Below are 16,332 nucleotides of genomic sequence, written 5' to 3' on the forward strand. Positions count from 1 at the left end.
TTCCTTATTTTCTTCAAATTATTGACCTTAAAAGTATCAAGAAGGTTAGAAATCAGATGACAGAGGCTATAAATTTTTATTTCAGGAGGATTAGCTTTGCCCCAGGCTACAGGCAACCTCCTCCTCAGACAAGTATCTTCATTTGCCACAAGAGAATGACTTTCAGGTCTGCTAAAAGATCCAAGATAACTGTATACAAAGCCATGACATTCTCTCCAGTTACCTGTTTCCACAATGCCTACGTTTCTTGCTCAGAATTATCTTTTCTTTATGAAAGCTCCATTCCTTTAACTCTTAATGCCATGCCCGCAACCAAGCTGGCAGTACCTGACCCTCAGCTCTGCTTAGAACAAAATCGCATTCACATTTGGTGTTATAATTTAGATGAATATTAAACACATTGTGAACTCTTTTTATGTGCTTGCTTAGCTGACAGAACCAAGAACACGGAGACAGACACTAGTGGTTTTGATCATTTAAAACCACATTGCCTGGCAGCAGCCGATGTAAAATTTGTTTTCTTTCTGCATCGCATGGCAACTGGTTTTGATTGCTTATTGTTAGGCCTCCTGTTGCTCTGAGCCTTCTTTGCCTTCTCACTTTCTCTTACGCAAAAACCCACAACGTATAAAAATGCTGTTTGGGGATAACGCCATGACAAAGCATCACTTACTCCCGTTGTTCAGTGCCACCTGGAGAACAGAACAAAGCCAAATGCTTTTTACCCCACCAAAATTGCATTTGTCTGATTTCATACCTTCGCAAGCAGTCTGTGAGAGTGGTGGTGCCTGATACATGGCTTTCCCCATTTACAACACTGCCATCACTCCCTGGACTCAGTGGCCAGAACGGGGTGGAGGAGCCTGGCAAATCCAAACTGATGTCCCAAAATGGGTCTATCGTTGTGGAAACGCCACTGTGAAAAAGAGAACAGTTTAATACGTGTTTAAAGGAAGTAAAATCAACAGTCTCTCCCACTTTAGGGTGCACACCAGATACTTACTTTTAAGAACTATGGGATCTACATCACCCCTAGAGGGCACTCAAAGATGACAGAAACTGTAGTTGCTCCAGTGTTTTCCCCACAAATGGTTCTTTTTCTGAATATTTAAAAGCCATATGTTTTAGGAAATGTATGTGATGTACTAAATGCAAAATATATGCATTTAATATATTCTCCCACTCACATACACCAGATATGACGATGGCTACGTGCAATCCAACCAGTTTAGAAGCACGGTTCTCTGGTCAAGACATGGAAGATGGTGTTTAAGGCTACTGCGATAAAGAGAGTGCCAAATACTTTTGCTATACAGCAGTGCAGTGAATTAAGCTTTGCAGTTCATATTAGCATCTCTTACGGCATTTGAAATTTGAGAGGCCAAAGAATAAACACAACAAGGAAGTAGTATATGTTCTCCATCAGATTTCTCTACAAGACAGCTGAAGACAAGCTAACAGCTAGACTGTGGAAATAGCTTCTCAACTTGTATTGACTCAAATCTTTTCTTCCAGCGTTTACACTTTTAAGGAAAGTCCAGAGCTTCACGGTTCTCAGCTCCTGGTTTAGAAGCATTTTCTGCAGTACTCGTTATACTTATTTTTGAGTTCTCTCTTCCTCTAAAACTAGTGTCTTTCACTCTGCGATCTCATTAAGCCTACAATATTCTGCCTTTTCTCCAGCTTCATTTGTGCAAAAGTTGTCAGTTTCCAAAAGGAAACTTCTTTTGTTACAGTTTCATCAATGCTATTATTGTGTCATAACACATCAAGCTTTTTATTATCATATAAGGATTCTGTGGCTCTACGAAGCAAAGAACAAAATTTCATGTTTTCCGTACAGTAAGTCTTCTGCAAATCTCTCCAGGAAACTGAGAATAAAAGCAGATTCAAACAAGCAGAGCACAACAGCCCATCTGCAGGACAGCGTGCGTAATTATAAAGAATGCAAGACAGAACAAAAAACAAGAACTCTGACTTCTGCACTATGGCAACACCAAACATCTTGAAAGACAAGTCAACTTGCTCCAGTACACAGAGTAGAACAAGTACATTTTTCCTTACTCTTGTAAAACATTCACTTGCTGGTATCTGAGATTATGTTAGTATCAGCCTCTTTGAAACCTCTCCTGGTGATACACGAGGCTCCTAACTGAAGGAAAATATGATTGTGTATCAGAATCTTCTTCAAATGTAGTGACAATTACATACTTTTGAAACCAAAGAGATCTTGGAAGTCTTTTCCTCGTGAACTTGGAAAAGAACAGTCTTTTACAGAATACTAAAAATTTCTATGGACTTTAAAAAAATGTAATGGATTTTATATCCATAAGCCTGTGGTACTTTTTAAGGCAGCTTTTTGGGTATATCTTAAGATATGACAGTTAACTTGTAACTGATTGCATTTAGCTGATGATGTAGTTAAACAGTTCTTCTCTTGCTAGAATTTTGCTGGTATTTTACCGGTATTCAAGAAAGAAAAGATTGACTGTTGTGCTAGAGGGTGTACAGCTTCAAATCAGTTAGGAATTAACAGAAAGTAGCAGAATTTAAAAGACAAAAAAATATTACTTACTGGCAGACTTGACAGGTAACATCAGACTGCAGTCCGCCTGTGAAGATTTGGTCTATGATGCAGTTACAGTGGTTGGGGTTGTTGGCCTTCTTCCCATTGTCATCACCTGAAGGAATGCAAACACAGACTCAGAAGTCAAAAATCCTCCTAGGGAACAAGGGTTTGTCTTGGACTGTGTCTCCAGTAACTCTTTACAACACATGTTTATAAACATACTGCAAGTTCATACAGACAATACGGAACCCTGAAAACATTGGGCATTAAAGAAAAACAAGGAAGCCTCCTGTAGAGGTGAAGCTTTAAGCCCCATCAGCTGTCAGGTAACCCCTTTTTCAGGGTATAGCCCTATCTCCCTTTACAGAGATCTGCTTTGCACTATTTGGTGTAAAGATCAGTTCCTGAGATGAAGCAGTTGCCAAGGCGATTCATGACAAAGACCATTTAAACTTCACTTAGAGGGCCACCGTGCAACGTTTGTATCTAAACAAATGGACGGCTCTTGACCACAGAAGCACTAATTTTTGCTTAGGCAGAGTATTCAATCACACATTACTTTAAGTGAACACAAAGGAGAAAGCATCAGCAGACACTACTTTTTAATTCTATCCCAGTCAAATTCTCAGAGTAGTGAGGGGAGGAGGTTTGTTAAGACCCGTTAACCTCCCGCCTGCTGTCTGCATCCGTCCTTTCAACATCAACGCCGACTTTCCGCTCAAGTTTTCACCAGTGAGAAAATGAAAGATGTCCTTATCTGAAGTGGGAAGAGAAGTGCTGTGTCTTCCTCCAGCTTCTTCAGAGACACAGCAATCCTCCAAGTTCCCAAGGGGCGCAGTGAACGCGTACCCATCTTTTAGGCACTATAAACTGTCACTGCGGGTCTCAGGAGCACAGCAATTCATTTTCATGAGTTGAGTGCCGAGATTAGGCCAATTCAGCTTTCTTAGACTAACCAGAGCATTAAATAACCAAAAAATTCTTGGCACGGTTCTCAGCTTTAAAGCATACTCCTCCCATTCCCCATAGGTGAACTAGGAGTGATACACTTTTTCTTTGATTCCCTAGACTGCACTCCTTATTTTCCTTGGGCAGGATAGATGCAATTGGTTTTGCTTTGTAAACAGAGATGCACACACAAACTGTTTCACAGCACCAGCTATTTTGTAAAGTACATTTTAAGATGTCTTCCCATCAACTGCTAAGATAGAATCAAGTTTTGCCAGCTTTCCTAGTATCTTTAAGTTACTAGGAAGTCTTTCAGTTTCAGAAATTAAATACCAAGATGCTGAGTCCTCAAATCAGAGCTATTACTCAAAAATAATTAATTTCTAGTCAAGCATGTCCAAAAAAAAAAAAAAAAACACCTAAAGAAACTAAAAGCACAGGGCAAACCCCCACCACTTTTCTTGTGTCTAAGATGCTCGAAGTAGAGTCGTCTTCCAGCAGAAAGAGAGGAGATTTTTACTTTTTTTTTTTTTTCAATGAAGTTTTAGAAGTTTGTTGGAAAATATTATGTAAACTGACAAAGGTTCCACCTGATACTAAGTGTGGAAAAACAGACATAGGTGATACCTACCAAGCTGCAACAGGCCACTTCAGTTAATTAGATCCTAACTGCCTCAGAAAAGCTCTCCCTCAGCTGCCCACTTTAGAAACTCCTGTTTCAATTGTCAAGAAAAGCATATTGTTTCCTTAAAAAGGCTCTTGAACAAAATGCTCTAAAATTAGATTTCAAATGTACAAGGTTCAAGTTGGGGGTTCTCAGACCCAGTCTCAGGCATTTCTTGATGGGAATTTCAGCTAAATCTTACTGAACTTAAGATCTTTTTAAGGTCTCAATTATGCTAAGCTAACGAATAGAGCATACAGTATAGGGACTGTACAAGACATTCTTCACCTTTGGAAAAAGATCACTTATAAGCTTTAAAGACTACATGCGGATTTTCAAAAAAAGAATTTAATGTTTTTTATCCGTGTTTTTAAAATGTCACTTTTTCTTTTTCAAGAAACAACATGCAACCTCCACATCCCTGTAACCTCACCATCTGAAACATTATCTCCCTCCCTTTTGTTTCAAGGGGGCAGAAGCAGAGAAACAACGTCTGGAGATTTTGCCTGGACCACAGGTAACATCCCTGTTGGACACCTTTAACAGACAGACATTTCCGCCTACGGGAGAGAATGAATACTCCCTTTTCAATTAGACAAGTCAATTAGGATCAGTGACGAGAGGGCCTCAAAAGAATATCCTGCGAGCTTGTTCCCAGCAAAACAGAAGGGCATTACCCACTCAACATTATTTCCCATGACATTTGGTTGGAGAGGAGGGGGGGAAAAAAAAAAAAAAGTAAGATTACCACCTACTCACACTTGTCAATATGTAACAGATGCTGAGAGGAGGTATATTATGCAGCTGAGAACTAGAAGCTGGTAGATTGTTGTGCTCAAGTTAAGGTTCCCTTCAACATTTCTGTCTGATGAAGCAGGTTTTAGTTTCATACATTTTGTTTTCAAAGCTGGTCATAATTCCTACTAGGGAAATCAGCAGCTTCTTGTAAGAGATTGGTCAGCACAAGGCTAAAACCAAACGTGAAAATACATCAGTGTATACACTAATGTAATGATAAGAACAGCAGAAAGTTTGGATTCAAATTAAATGTAACTCTTTAAAAAAAAAACATAGAAGATACTACTGCATCTGTGCAATAACTAAGCATATTAACTTGTGCTCAAATATATACACATTTAATACACTACCAAAGCTAAATCGTAAGTAACAACTGTAAGAACAACTATAGATTAGTTTTTAACATTGCTTTTGGTTTTGAAATAAAGAAGTTTTGCCTCCAACTTCCATTATGTATTTTAAATGAGAAAAAGGAATTAAAAAATTGCCAGATAAAAGATGCATTTATCAAAACAAGACATTAAGTTGACTTTTCTGCTTTACTTTGGTCCCCCGTGTTCCGAACACGTGCTTGTTATTCTTTATGACAAAGCAGTGTACACATAAATTTCTATGGATTACAGCAGATGACATGTTTCGCAAGCATATGCTTTATCAGTTCCTAAGAATATCATGCAGAATTCACAGAGCAGGGTAGTGTTTCACTTCCAAATCTCAGCCCAGCATTCTTTTTCTGTCATGATACCTAGCGCCAGGCTTCCAATTTGCTTTGTAGTCGTCCTTGTTAAAGACGAATGCAAAATGCTTCACGAAAACCAGATAAATGAGGAATAATCAGCTTTAAAGTAATATGCTTTTTTTGTTAGACAACTGAATAACATTGGCTGAATAAAGTTTGGGATAAAAATACAGGATTACTTCGATTTTTCTATCCTGCTTTTTGAACCTTTGCGTACAAACACACAGCTCTGCCCCTCTCTGCTGCTTGATTGTTGTTGCTTTTGCAATCGAATAAAATTAAAAAAAAAATAAAAATACAGCCAGTGATTTCCCTGGGCTGAACATTAATTTTTAAATTGAAGTCTTGCACCACCCAAGAAAATAACAATTCTGGTCTAAGTTTCTCCAAGTTTGAATATGTCTGAAACAAAGTTAGTAAACTACAAAGGGTTTGGATGACTGGAACCTCGCTCTCGGGAAAGGCTGCAGAATTAGAACCCTGAATTTCTTCCAGAGCACTGATAATTAAGATGTATCTGTCATGTTAACTAAGAGCTGACCTAATTCTTTACAGACTGGGCAGAAATACCCATTATTTACATTCCTCTAACAAATGAAGAGCCCTGGAACTCCTGAAGGATCCCACAAAAGAGCGGGGTACACTTTGTACTTGCTCTTCATCGAGGAGCCTAAGAAAACACGCAAGAAGCCAATGTCAGATCATTTCAGCATCTTTTATAATCCAAACAGACCAAACCCCAAAGTTGCCATGCATTTTGAAGACAAAAGGCAAATACATGCCAGGTGAATGGTTAGACTTTAATAAAAAGGTGGCCGTTACGGACACAGCAAGGCTGTTCATGGCATTACTCTGGTGAAGAAGCTGATATCTGATGTAGACTAAGCTGTGAATGTCATTTGGAAGCTTTTGTGGTGAGGACCACAAATGCCAATGTACAATGACAGTGCAGAACTCGGAGCACTGTCACACCATAGCAAGAGACCAGAATAGCACAAAGTGCAGGTACAGCTTTAAGTGTCATTTACAGTAGCAACGTTGGAAAAAGAACTCAGATTCAAGAAAGCACTTCCTTTTTTAGTTGGAGTATGCATTTAAGGACAAACCTTGTGCACACGTTGGGTGAATGGTAGAGGAAGAGGAGTAATTAACAGCCTAGCCCCCCTCACCCCCCCCCCCAAATGCTACTTTCCAGTTAGTCCATCCTTCTCCAGCTGTTGGAACAAAAAAAATAGTGATGCATAGGCACGACAGGCTAGATTTCTTTTTATTCAGAAGCATTTTATATTACTCCAGCAGCCCAGAAGAGCCCTGTTAAGTGTTCAGAATATGCCCTGCAGAGATGCTACAGCTCAACTTAACAGTGCCAGCACAAGGAGAGACACGGTCACCCCTGAGACATGGTCATCATACAGTTTGGGGGCGTCCAAAACTTCACAGATGCCACTAAAACAAGGTATATATTCAGCCAGCATTAAAAAAACCCAACAAACAACTACCTGGGCCAGCCCATATATGAATCTCAGGGCAGTTAATTTTATTTTATTTTTAAGTATTACAAAACTTATCTTTAAATGCACATCAAAATAATATATTTTTCCTAATTTAGGCAGTGGCTGATACCAGTAACACAGCGTGCTCTGACTTGTATTACAACACTTCCTAGAAAGCAGAGTAAATGGAATGGAAAAGGGATAAATGACCAATGTCAGCCAAACAAATATCACTGGATATTTACACAGTTCTTAACATAGGGAACACTTTTGTTTAGTTTGGTGCCTGAAGCCTTGGTGATCATGACTAACATCCATAAGCTAGGGCTTTATGATGAAATTTTCCCCATACTTTATTTTACTTCACTCTGTGTTAATTGTAGACCTTGATTACTATTGACAAGAAGCTTTAAATGCCTTTTTGATTCAGTAAAATAAATATTTAATATTGGCAGGGGAGGCATTATTTGCTTATTGTAGCTTTAGGTCATATTCTCACTAGTAGTAATAGTGTTTTTACATATGTATACTTCACATGTGTCTCTGTGCACACATAAGTACGTAAGTGGGAAAACTTTCGCATTACACAGCAAAATAGTTCATTCCAAAAGGGGTTTATCAGGACCATACCTGAAATTCTGGTTTAGATGAACTGGTTTGGTTCCCACACAACTGCTCGACCAGTTCTTTTAAATTACCTTGATGTGGAATAGATTATTTACCGTAGTTTAATACAAGTTCATTTCTTCAGAAACAGAGATTTAAAAACCTGGGTGGAAAGATGTCAAAGATCTAGTGCTAATGCCTTCCCACTAGTGGCACTGTAGCAGCTCAGTTACATCCCTGCAAGTAGCTCAAACTTACGGGTATCCATTAAATGACTGAATTTCAGTCCTTGCATTGATTGTCAATGGTACTGTTGCCACAACCCAAAACAGCTCAGTACTAAAGGTGCAAAAAACCTTAATTCCATTCAAGCTGGCTGAAACCATTATGAAACTTGATACCAATTTGTAAGTCAGTGCTAAACACATCTGTTATATCCAACCAGTAGTCAAAGCATACACACAGTCTTTCCAAAGAATGTCCAACATGGAATTTTTTCAAAGTTTTAGGACAGATCCCAGTTTCATTTTCGTTCAGGCCAGGTGGCCAAATAGAACCAAGAATAAAGAAACTGTTGAGAAAGCTTCATTTTGGTGGTAATTCCAGAAGATACATGAGATAGATTCTTCATTTAAAGCCAAACCACACTTAAACAAAAACTAAAACAAACAAACAAATCTTTTGAGATTCTTTATGAGTTTGAAAAGAGTGCAGGGACCTTTATTGGTGCAAGTTTGTGTTTTGTTGTTTGGTTGTTTTTTTTTTTTTACAATACTGAGGAGAAAATACTACTTCATGAACTAATCAGGAAGTAGAGAAAAAACACGAACACTTTATATCAAAGATGGATTATGAAAAAGCTTCAAGATTTGTTAGATCAGAGGTTCAGAAACTTTACAGGAACCCTGAAGTGTTTCTGTTTGCAGCTGAGTTTATTCAGTGTCAAGAAGTGAGAGGTCGGTATTTGGGTAGACTCTATTCCTTATACTACTTCAACACTAGTTTCATTAGTCTTACTGAATTTCAGTTAGTGACTGTCAAATGACAGATATTAGTAATTATAAAAGAACTGTTCCCCTTTCCTTAGAAGCACCCTTTTTGGGGAAAACTCTTTTGGAGGACACCTATTATGAATCTGAACAAGCACATCTGCTACCATGTGAGACTATCTCAAAGATAAAAGCAAGACTTCAAAACATTTGAAAGCAGCCTTCCTTTTGATAGTCCTCTGATAAGCCAAACAACTAACCTCTAAGTGCTTTTTCTAAGAGCACTAGAGGAAAGTTGAGTGCTTTAAAGCTTATTTTTAGTGACCAAGGATTTTTGTTTGTTTTGCTAGTATCAGCCCTACTATTTTTCCTTTACGAGAATAGGAAAAAATTCTGTGCTTGAGTGAATCAAGCTAGATCAAACATTGGCAGATTGGGAAATTTTCAGTTCAGATTTAGTTCGGTTAACTAACATGAAATACATAATTTCATATCAAATTACCAAATCAATTCAAGACTTAGATACATCATCTCTAAAAGCACGTCACTGATTATTTTTATAGAATTGTATTTTTGTAGAATTGTGTATTTTTATACACAGACTAATAAAAGATACCAAACCCAAATACTAATTTTTTTCTTATTCAGATTTCTGCAAGCAATTTGGCATCTTAAATACAGCAGAATAATATTTAAGCAGAACAGCCATAGCCTCCTCTATGTTATTTTCATCAGTCCCATGACACACTGAGTAAGAGTTCTAACTACTTCAAGTATAAATAGAATTAAAATGGCAATTTAAAAGAAAAGACTGTGACTCACAGCCAATAAGAGAAGAACACGATGGTGATTCAAATCAATGTACAGACTTGTCTGCTTCTAACTCTAGGTAATTTTTGACAGTGGGAATGGTTTATTTATTTATTTATAAACATTTTCCTTTAAGTCTACCAAACATTTTAAAAAGGATTTGCTAAGACTGCTGTACTAGAAGACACTACACTTGATTTAAGAAGAGATTTTTCTACCTCCTTTTGATCCAATATTCCTTGTTGATTGAAGACTCAGGACAAGCCTTACCTTTGCAGTGTCTGTGTAGCACATCTAATGCAGCAATGAGGAACTCGTGTGCATCTTGTTGCTCGTACCCTGCTAAATGCCGTGCATGAGTCCATACCAGGTGCAATAACCTATATGGAATGTGAGGAGATCGGTGCCCAGAGTAAAACTGCTCAAAGCAAAGAAAAGGACATGACTGTTAACAAGTTACACAGCCTCAGTGCATTTCATTATTAAAAACTTAAGAGCGCAATTAGTCAAATACATTTAAACCATTCAATTCTGATAGCCTTAATAATAAAACAGAGACAGCTTTTTATCACAGACTACTGAAGTGGTGATCTCAGAACTGAGCACCTCAATTTTCTCCCTTGAAATTCCTTCATTTTGTGATGGATTAGTCTAAGATAAATTTAAAAAAGGGGGGGGGAAAAGGGGGGGGGCGCACACACACACAAACAGCACTCAAAAATTCCTTAATGATACCACTGGCTTTTATTAAAATAGCCGGGTGGGGGTGGGGGGATAAAAATAAAATTCCTACATTTGCAAGAGATCAGCAATTTCATTTACAAGTTACATGACCCCCCAAAATCAGGACAAACAGTAAAGATAAGGATATCAGATGCCAACTGCCATCCAGCCCCTGAAACAAGCCAGGGTAGCTCTCTGCATCCAGCGGCTGTGCACAGCCCTATCTTACCAAAAAATTCACCGGCAGGATAGCAGCCTCGTGCCAGCATGGGCCTTTCACTGTATAGCTACAGCAGCACAAGGCTTTAGGAACCTTTGCAGCTTTATTCAGCACAGCTGTCTGCAGAGCTGAAGACACCACTTCATTCACCTATCGCCAACGTCAGCTGCCCGTTACCGCTCCTGCAGGGTGACACTGCCGGAGTCCTGGTCCTGGACCAGCTCCCGCATCTGCTTCTTAATCTGCTTCAGTCAAAAATCTGATGAGCTGGCTACCGGAGCGACTGAAATTGCCCCAGGTGATTTTGCCAGAAGCGTATTAGAGAGCGCACAGACAAATTATTCAGTCAGCAAATCTGTGATGTGAAACACCACCGCGGAGTGGTGACACACAGCTGGGGAGGTAAAGCATCACAGAAGAGGACGACAGATAACTGCCTACAGAAATTCATGTTGTTCCCCCACCCCGTTTTAAATAAAAAACAGCCAGGTCCCATTAAAAAAAAAAAAAACCACAAGCAAAACCAAAACACAGAAAAGAACACCAACCGCCCATGCACACATACACACGAAGGGTCTGTGCTTCCCTGGGACAAGGTTCAGCTCCTTCCTTTACCCTCTCCATCTCCATCCAAGCGCTACTGCTGTGACTCTTCTTTCATCTTCCCGGGTCCTCACTCCTGCTCCCAGTTCAGGCATCCAGTCTCAGACCAAAGCTCACAGTCCCCTCTCACACAAGCTGCCTTCTGTAGCTGTTCATGCCCCCCTGCACCATGACACCAGCTCCAAAAGCGAAGCAGAGATGCTTGTGGCATCCCTGTGGGGAGCCAGAAAAGGTCCAGAAGAGTTTATGCACTTGGACTTCAGGTTGTATTTAACGAGGTAACAAATTATTTTTTTTAAATAAGTGAAAAATTTATAAGTCATTTTGCCTTTCCTAACCTTTTGAAAAGGTATTTGCCAGAAAAGGATGCCTGCAACACCACAATTATGTTTTGCTAAGATCCTATCAAACTGATGGCACTTTATTTTCAGTTACTCTTCCCAAACAGAAGACAGTAAGTAGCACAGATAAAAAAAAAAAAGAAAAAGATTAAAAATCCCAGCAGTATATAATTTCTCCCTCTCACTGGAAAAGTGGGATTCCTTCCCCAGCCCTAGGTTTCTCCCCGCCCACCCTCTGAGCATTTTATAGCAGTGCAAGCACAGGTATAGTGCCACAAACCCGCCTAGATAAAACATACTGTATTGTAAGGCACAGGTAAGCAAAAGGTAGGACCATCATCTCATCTAGTGCTCGTATTTGTAGGGTTTTCTAAGTGGTTTTAGTGTATTTCCTTGCAAAGAAATTTCTTTATTGCAAGCTCCGCTTTTTCCAAACAAGAAGATACACCTCTGCAGCCAAACACCACAAAATGCTTCTATAAATAAAGAGATCAATAGTTAACTCTGATGCCAACGAGAATGACACCAAGGGACTGAAGCAGTAGTATGGTAATTGAAATCTGCTGACGCAGCTGCTGCTCAATATAATTCAGGGAACTGCAGCAATAAAACTTCTCTGTTCTGTCACTCCTTACAATTAGTCCCACAGCTCTCCGGTCATTTTCACCAACAGCACTCTCCGTAATTACTCCACTGCAGACACTAGACCTGCCAGCAGATTTTACATTCTCTAGCGCTTCATTAGGATTAGAAGAATCTAACAAGAAGCTTTATCAAATTATTAGCTATTATCACACAGAAACTAGAAACACACCTAGTAAGAATGCTGTTGAATATACATGGGCGTGGGGGAAAGCTTCACTGCTCTAATAAATCAAAAAATGAAACAAAAGAATATGAGCACATTCAGTAGCAATACTTTAAACGGAATGTTTAACACAACCATCCCATCTCTGTCATTTCCTTGTTGCTGGGAAGAGCAGCTTATCGGGGTTGTTCCAATCCACAAAAAGGAAAAAAGTCCACGTAAACTCTTATTCCATCACTATTATACAAACCTCTCCATTAAAGTGTGCAAATATGAATAATGATGTATTTGCAAGTCACCTTTAAAACACTTAAATAGCACAATTCTTCCAAACATAATTTAAAACGTTTGGTGTGTAAATTTGTTAAATTTCTTTTCAATTCAGCAGTATCAGCTGTTGATGTTGGAGAGAACTAGTTCAAGCAATCTGAAAATGCTTGGTAATACGCTGTTCAATTGCTGTTGCGGGGGGAGAAGGAAAAACCAAAGCAGGATTCAAAGTCTCCATTTTTACACACAACCCAACTAACAGTATTTCTTTTTTTTGCACTTAAAACCTTTGCTCTTGGATTTTAAAAGGCAGACTATATAGAGGATTTAGAGGATTCTAGGCTTTGTATTTTGCATTATTGTTACCAAAAATATACAGATACCAGTCAGGTTAAAAAAACCCCAAACAAACACACACCAACAAAACTCCACCACACACATCTGTACTTTTCTATTCCTCCTGCCAAACGCACATGCATAGAAGTTTCCCAATTATGTGAACAAACATACATTTGATCTGTCCTGCATATGTATCAACTAACAGTCTCTGAGCTTTGTAATCAAGAATTTATAGGCATAAATCCTATGCCAGGCTCCAGTCCAATTTAAGAAACTAAAACCGCCTCTTAGAAATTGGTTCTCAATGAAGACTTTAAACATTCTGAAAATTTACAATGGATAAAGAGAGTGGGTAACGAGAAGAAAAGAACATCTACTGGAGGTTTCCCAAAGAGCAGCGGTTCAAGGAGTCAGAAAAACAATTTCATTTGCATGCACTCGGTATATTCTATACTTATTTCAGAGGAGAGATTTTACTAAATAGGCAAAACTGTACTTTCCATTACAAAATGCAAAGCCTCTGTCTAGGTAAAGAGCCTTAACTACTTTTTCTCCCTTGTACCTTTGTTGTAACTTACTTTATACATGAGGCATTTCAACAGCGTACCATCTTAAGATATCAAAGCCATACATCATCTTGTTCTTTTCCCTTTCTGTCCTCACTTCTCAACTCTCCACGTAGTTGTGCTGTGCACCTTGATAGGCTCACGAGGATGAGTAATGATGAGACTACGGAAGGTTTTATTCTTTACATCTCAGAGGATGCACTGTGTTCTGCTATATTCCCATTTATTCTCGTTATTCCAGTCACAGAGTACACCAGGATACGGATCCGCTAATCCTACCATCCTGAATGGTCGCTCTGTAAATTACTTAGATAAACCTCAGGGTGTGGACCATCTTGAAATTAACTTTCCTTGGTGAAGTAAAACTAAAACACAAATACCAGTAGGTAAAAAGTAGTACACAAACCCTTTCAGCCAAAAGGCTCAATCAACGCATTCTGTGTGTTCTATCTTCCCTCCATCCAGTTTCACCACTATCTGTTATTCCCAAATCCTTTTCATTCCTTTTCTTATGCAGTGTAATTCATGTCATGATTCTATTGAGAAATAGGTTTCAAGCAGCACAAATGAGAATGTCAATTGATGCAGTCAGATATTTTTAAAACAAACAGAGCTTCAATGCTTGGCATATTCGCAAGAAAAACCAGGAAAAAAAAAACACCTCAACTCTGAGAAACATCTGACACTCATTACTCACCATCAACCTATTTCAAGGTAGAACAACTTTGTAGCTTCCTATTTACCACAGAGAAATCACACAACCTATATAACTAAATGATCTTAAACAACAACAAAAAAGGGACAAGTGTGTTCCGTTTAAGAAGCAAAACAGCAAAACTTGTTTACTTAGGTATAGCAAGTTTCATTTAATGTTCAAACCAGTCTCTTTCTCCTGGAGAGTTCTTCCTGGCATGCATTCACCAGATCCCCTGGCATTCCATTTGCCTAAGATCACACCTTCAGAAAAGAAGGGTGGAGGGGAGATGAAGTTAACTCTTGCCCTGATCGTTTGTCGCTGGGTAAGATGCCTTGGACTAACTACACCAGTTAATCCCAGTGGGAAAGCTATGTAAAAACAAGACAGAACCTGAACCAAAGTTTCCCCGGTAATTCAATTACAAAGGAATTCTTAACCATAGCACTGAAATCTCCACTGGTTAGTTAGCTTGCCTTTGTTCGGACCTCATCTCTGCAAAGACAGCGCAGGAATCTTCACCATAACCACTGCACATAGTTGGGACATGAAAGATAAGCAGTCTACTCCAAAAACGCAAGATTTTGGTTTTAATTCTGAATGGAGAGAAATTAAACGTCACTGGGAAACAGAATTTTATAATGAGTGCTGACAGAGCTATAAACACAACACAGTATTTATTGCTTGCAAGTTAAAATATACTGAGTTGGTCATAGACACTACAGTTTTTTCTGTGGAGGACTAAGCTCTAGTTTTACTTCAAGATGGTTGAGTCACTTTTTGTTGTCCTCCCACAGCACATAGCTGCATCACTTCAACGTGAAATAAGGACAGAAACTACTGTACCGCTGTCTTCCCAGTCTGATCTCACAGACACGGCTCTTCCCTCATATACCCCCATGTTGCAGAACATTAATTATTAGAACTAATGCAAGCATAGGCATGAATTTTGATTGGGGGAAATGAAGGCTGAGATTCCCAAAGTGGTGTGTGAAATTAAACTTGATTACAATTTAAACTAATGTGAACGCTGCATTTAATCCCCATTTTGGATAACAGCCCGTTCTTTGTTACATGCTCGTATGTAGTCTAACAAAAGGCATCCTAGGCCAACAACAGGGCTCTGCATACAAAAATGGAAATAAGACCCATTACCTAGACGATCTTGATCTTTCCTCCAGCCCCTCAATCTGTAATTTTATACTCATTTCTCCTTTGCCCAGGGATTTTTTTAAAAATGCATGTGTGTAAACAGAAAGCAGTGATATTCATCAGAATGAGACTTCATGCCACAAATTGATGAAAGGATATCAAGATTATAATAGTACCTTTTTTTTAAATAAACAAATAGGTTTCTATATTAACAGTGTACAGAAACTGGTATTTCTATACCATGACTGATTTTTTTAATCTAGGCAGAGTGGTATTTCCCCATTTAACTGCACATCTGGTTTCAATAATCCTGCAGCTGCTACCTATTGGTATGCCTGCCTTTTGTTTTTACCTCTTTCCTGATAGACTCAGGAATAATTGAAAAATAAATCAAAAAATAAGAAGTATAACATTCAACTAATGACTGATCAGCTGCACGGGAAGTCGCTAAATCACCTAAGTGCTGAGTATGAGCAGAAAACAACTTTGTACTTGAATGGCTAAGGGGGACTTTACCTTCCACGTATGTTTAACTCACCTGCAATGGCCAAAAAGAACCATCTCTGGTGAGAAAGGCACAGAAGTAAAATCAAATTGAAAAATCACAAGATAAAGGTAAAGCTATTTTAGGTTGGTCTCAGTTTGAACTTCCATGACAGCATATACACAAGACATGCTCTGCATACACGTATCTCCAGCTATCTCAAAAGCTCCATGACAGCATATACTGTAGGTTTTGGTTTGTTGTTTTGTTTGTTTGTTTTTTTTTTTTTTTAAACTTACCAAGAAAGCAGATCTATCACTGGGGGAAAGCCACAGAACTGGATTTGTTTATTTGTTTTTAAAGACTCATCGTAAAACTAGAAGCCCATGTCTAACCATCGTCCCTGATGTGGAACATAGTTAATAAAGCTCTTTGACTATTTATTAAGGCAAAGACTGTGCCTGTCTCATACAGCACAGATCAGACCTATGAGAAAGGCACACTGCGAAGCCAGCC

General features: G+C 38.8%; 1 protein-coding gene across 2 annotated transcripts in view; it reads right to left on the reverse strand.

Moving 5' to 3' along the window:
- The window catches only part of USP22 (ubiquitin specific peptidase 22), a 71,308-nt gene that overhangs the window by 11,172 nt on the left and 43,804 nt on the right, over positions 1–16,332 (reverse strand). For both annotated transcript variants that reach the window (XM_009889203.1, XM_009889202.1), the window contains 3 exons: positions 9,887–10,034; positions 2,576–2,681; positions 758–916 (listed from right to left, as the gene is read on the reverse strand). In XM_009889203.1, coding sequence (XP_009887505.1) covers positions 758–916; positions 2,576–2,681; positions 9,887–10,034 — 413 coding nt within the window. The remainder of the gene's footprint in view (positions 1–757; positions 917–2,575; positions 2,682–9,886; positions 10,035–16,332) is intronic.

The sequence above is a fragment of the Charadrius vociferus genome, unplaced genomic scaffold (genome assembly GCF_000708025.1).
Source record: "Charadrius vociferus isolate BGI_N301 unplaced genomic scaffold, ASM70802v2 scaffold787, whole genome shotgun sequence".
In the NCBI taxonomy this organism is placed as follows: Eukaryota; Metazoa; Chordata; class Aves; order Charadriiformes; family Charadriidae; genus Charadrius; species Charadrius vociferus.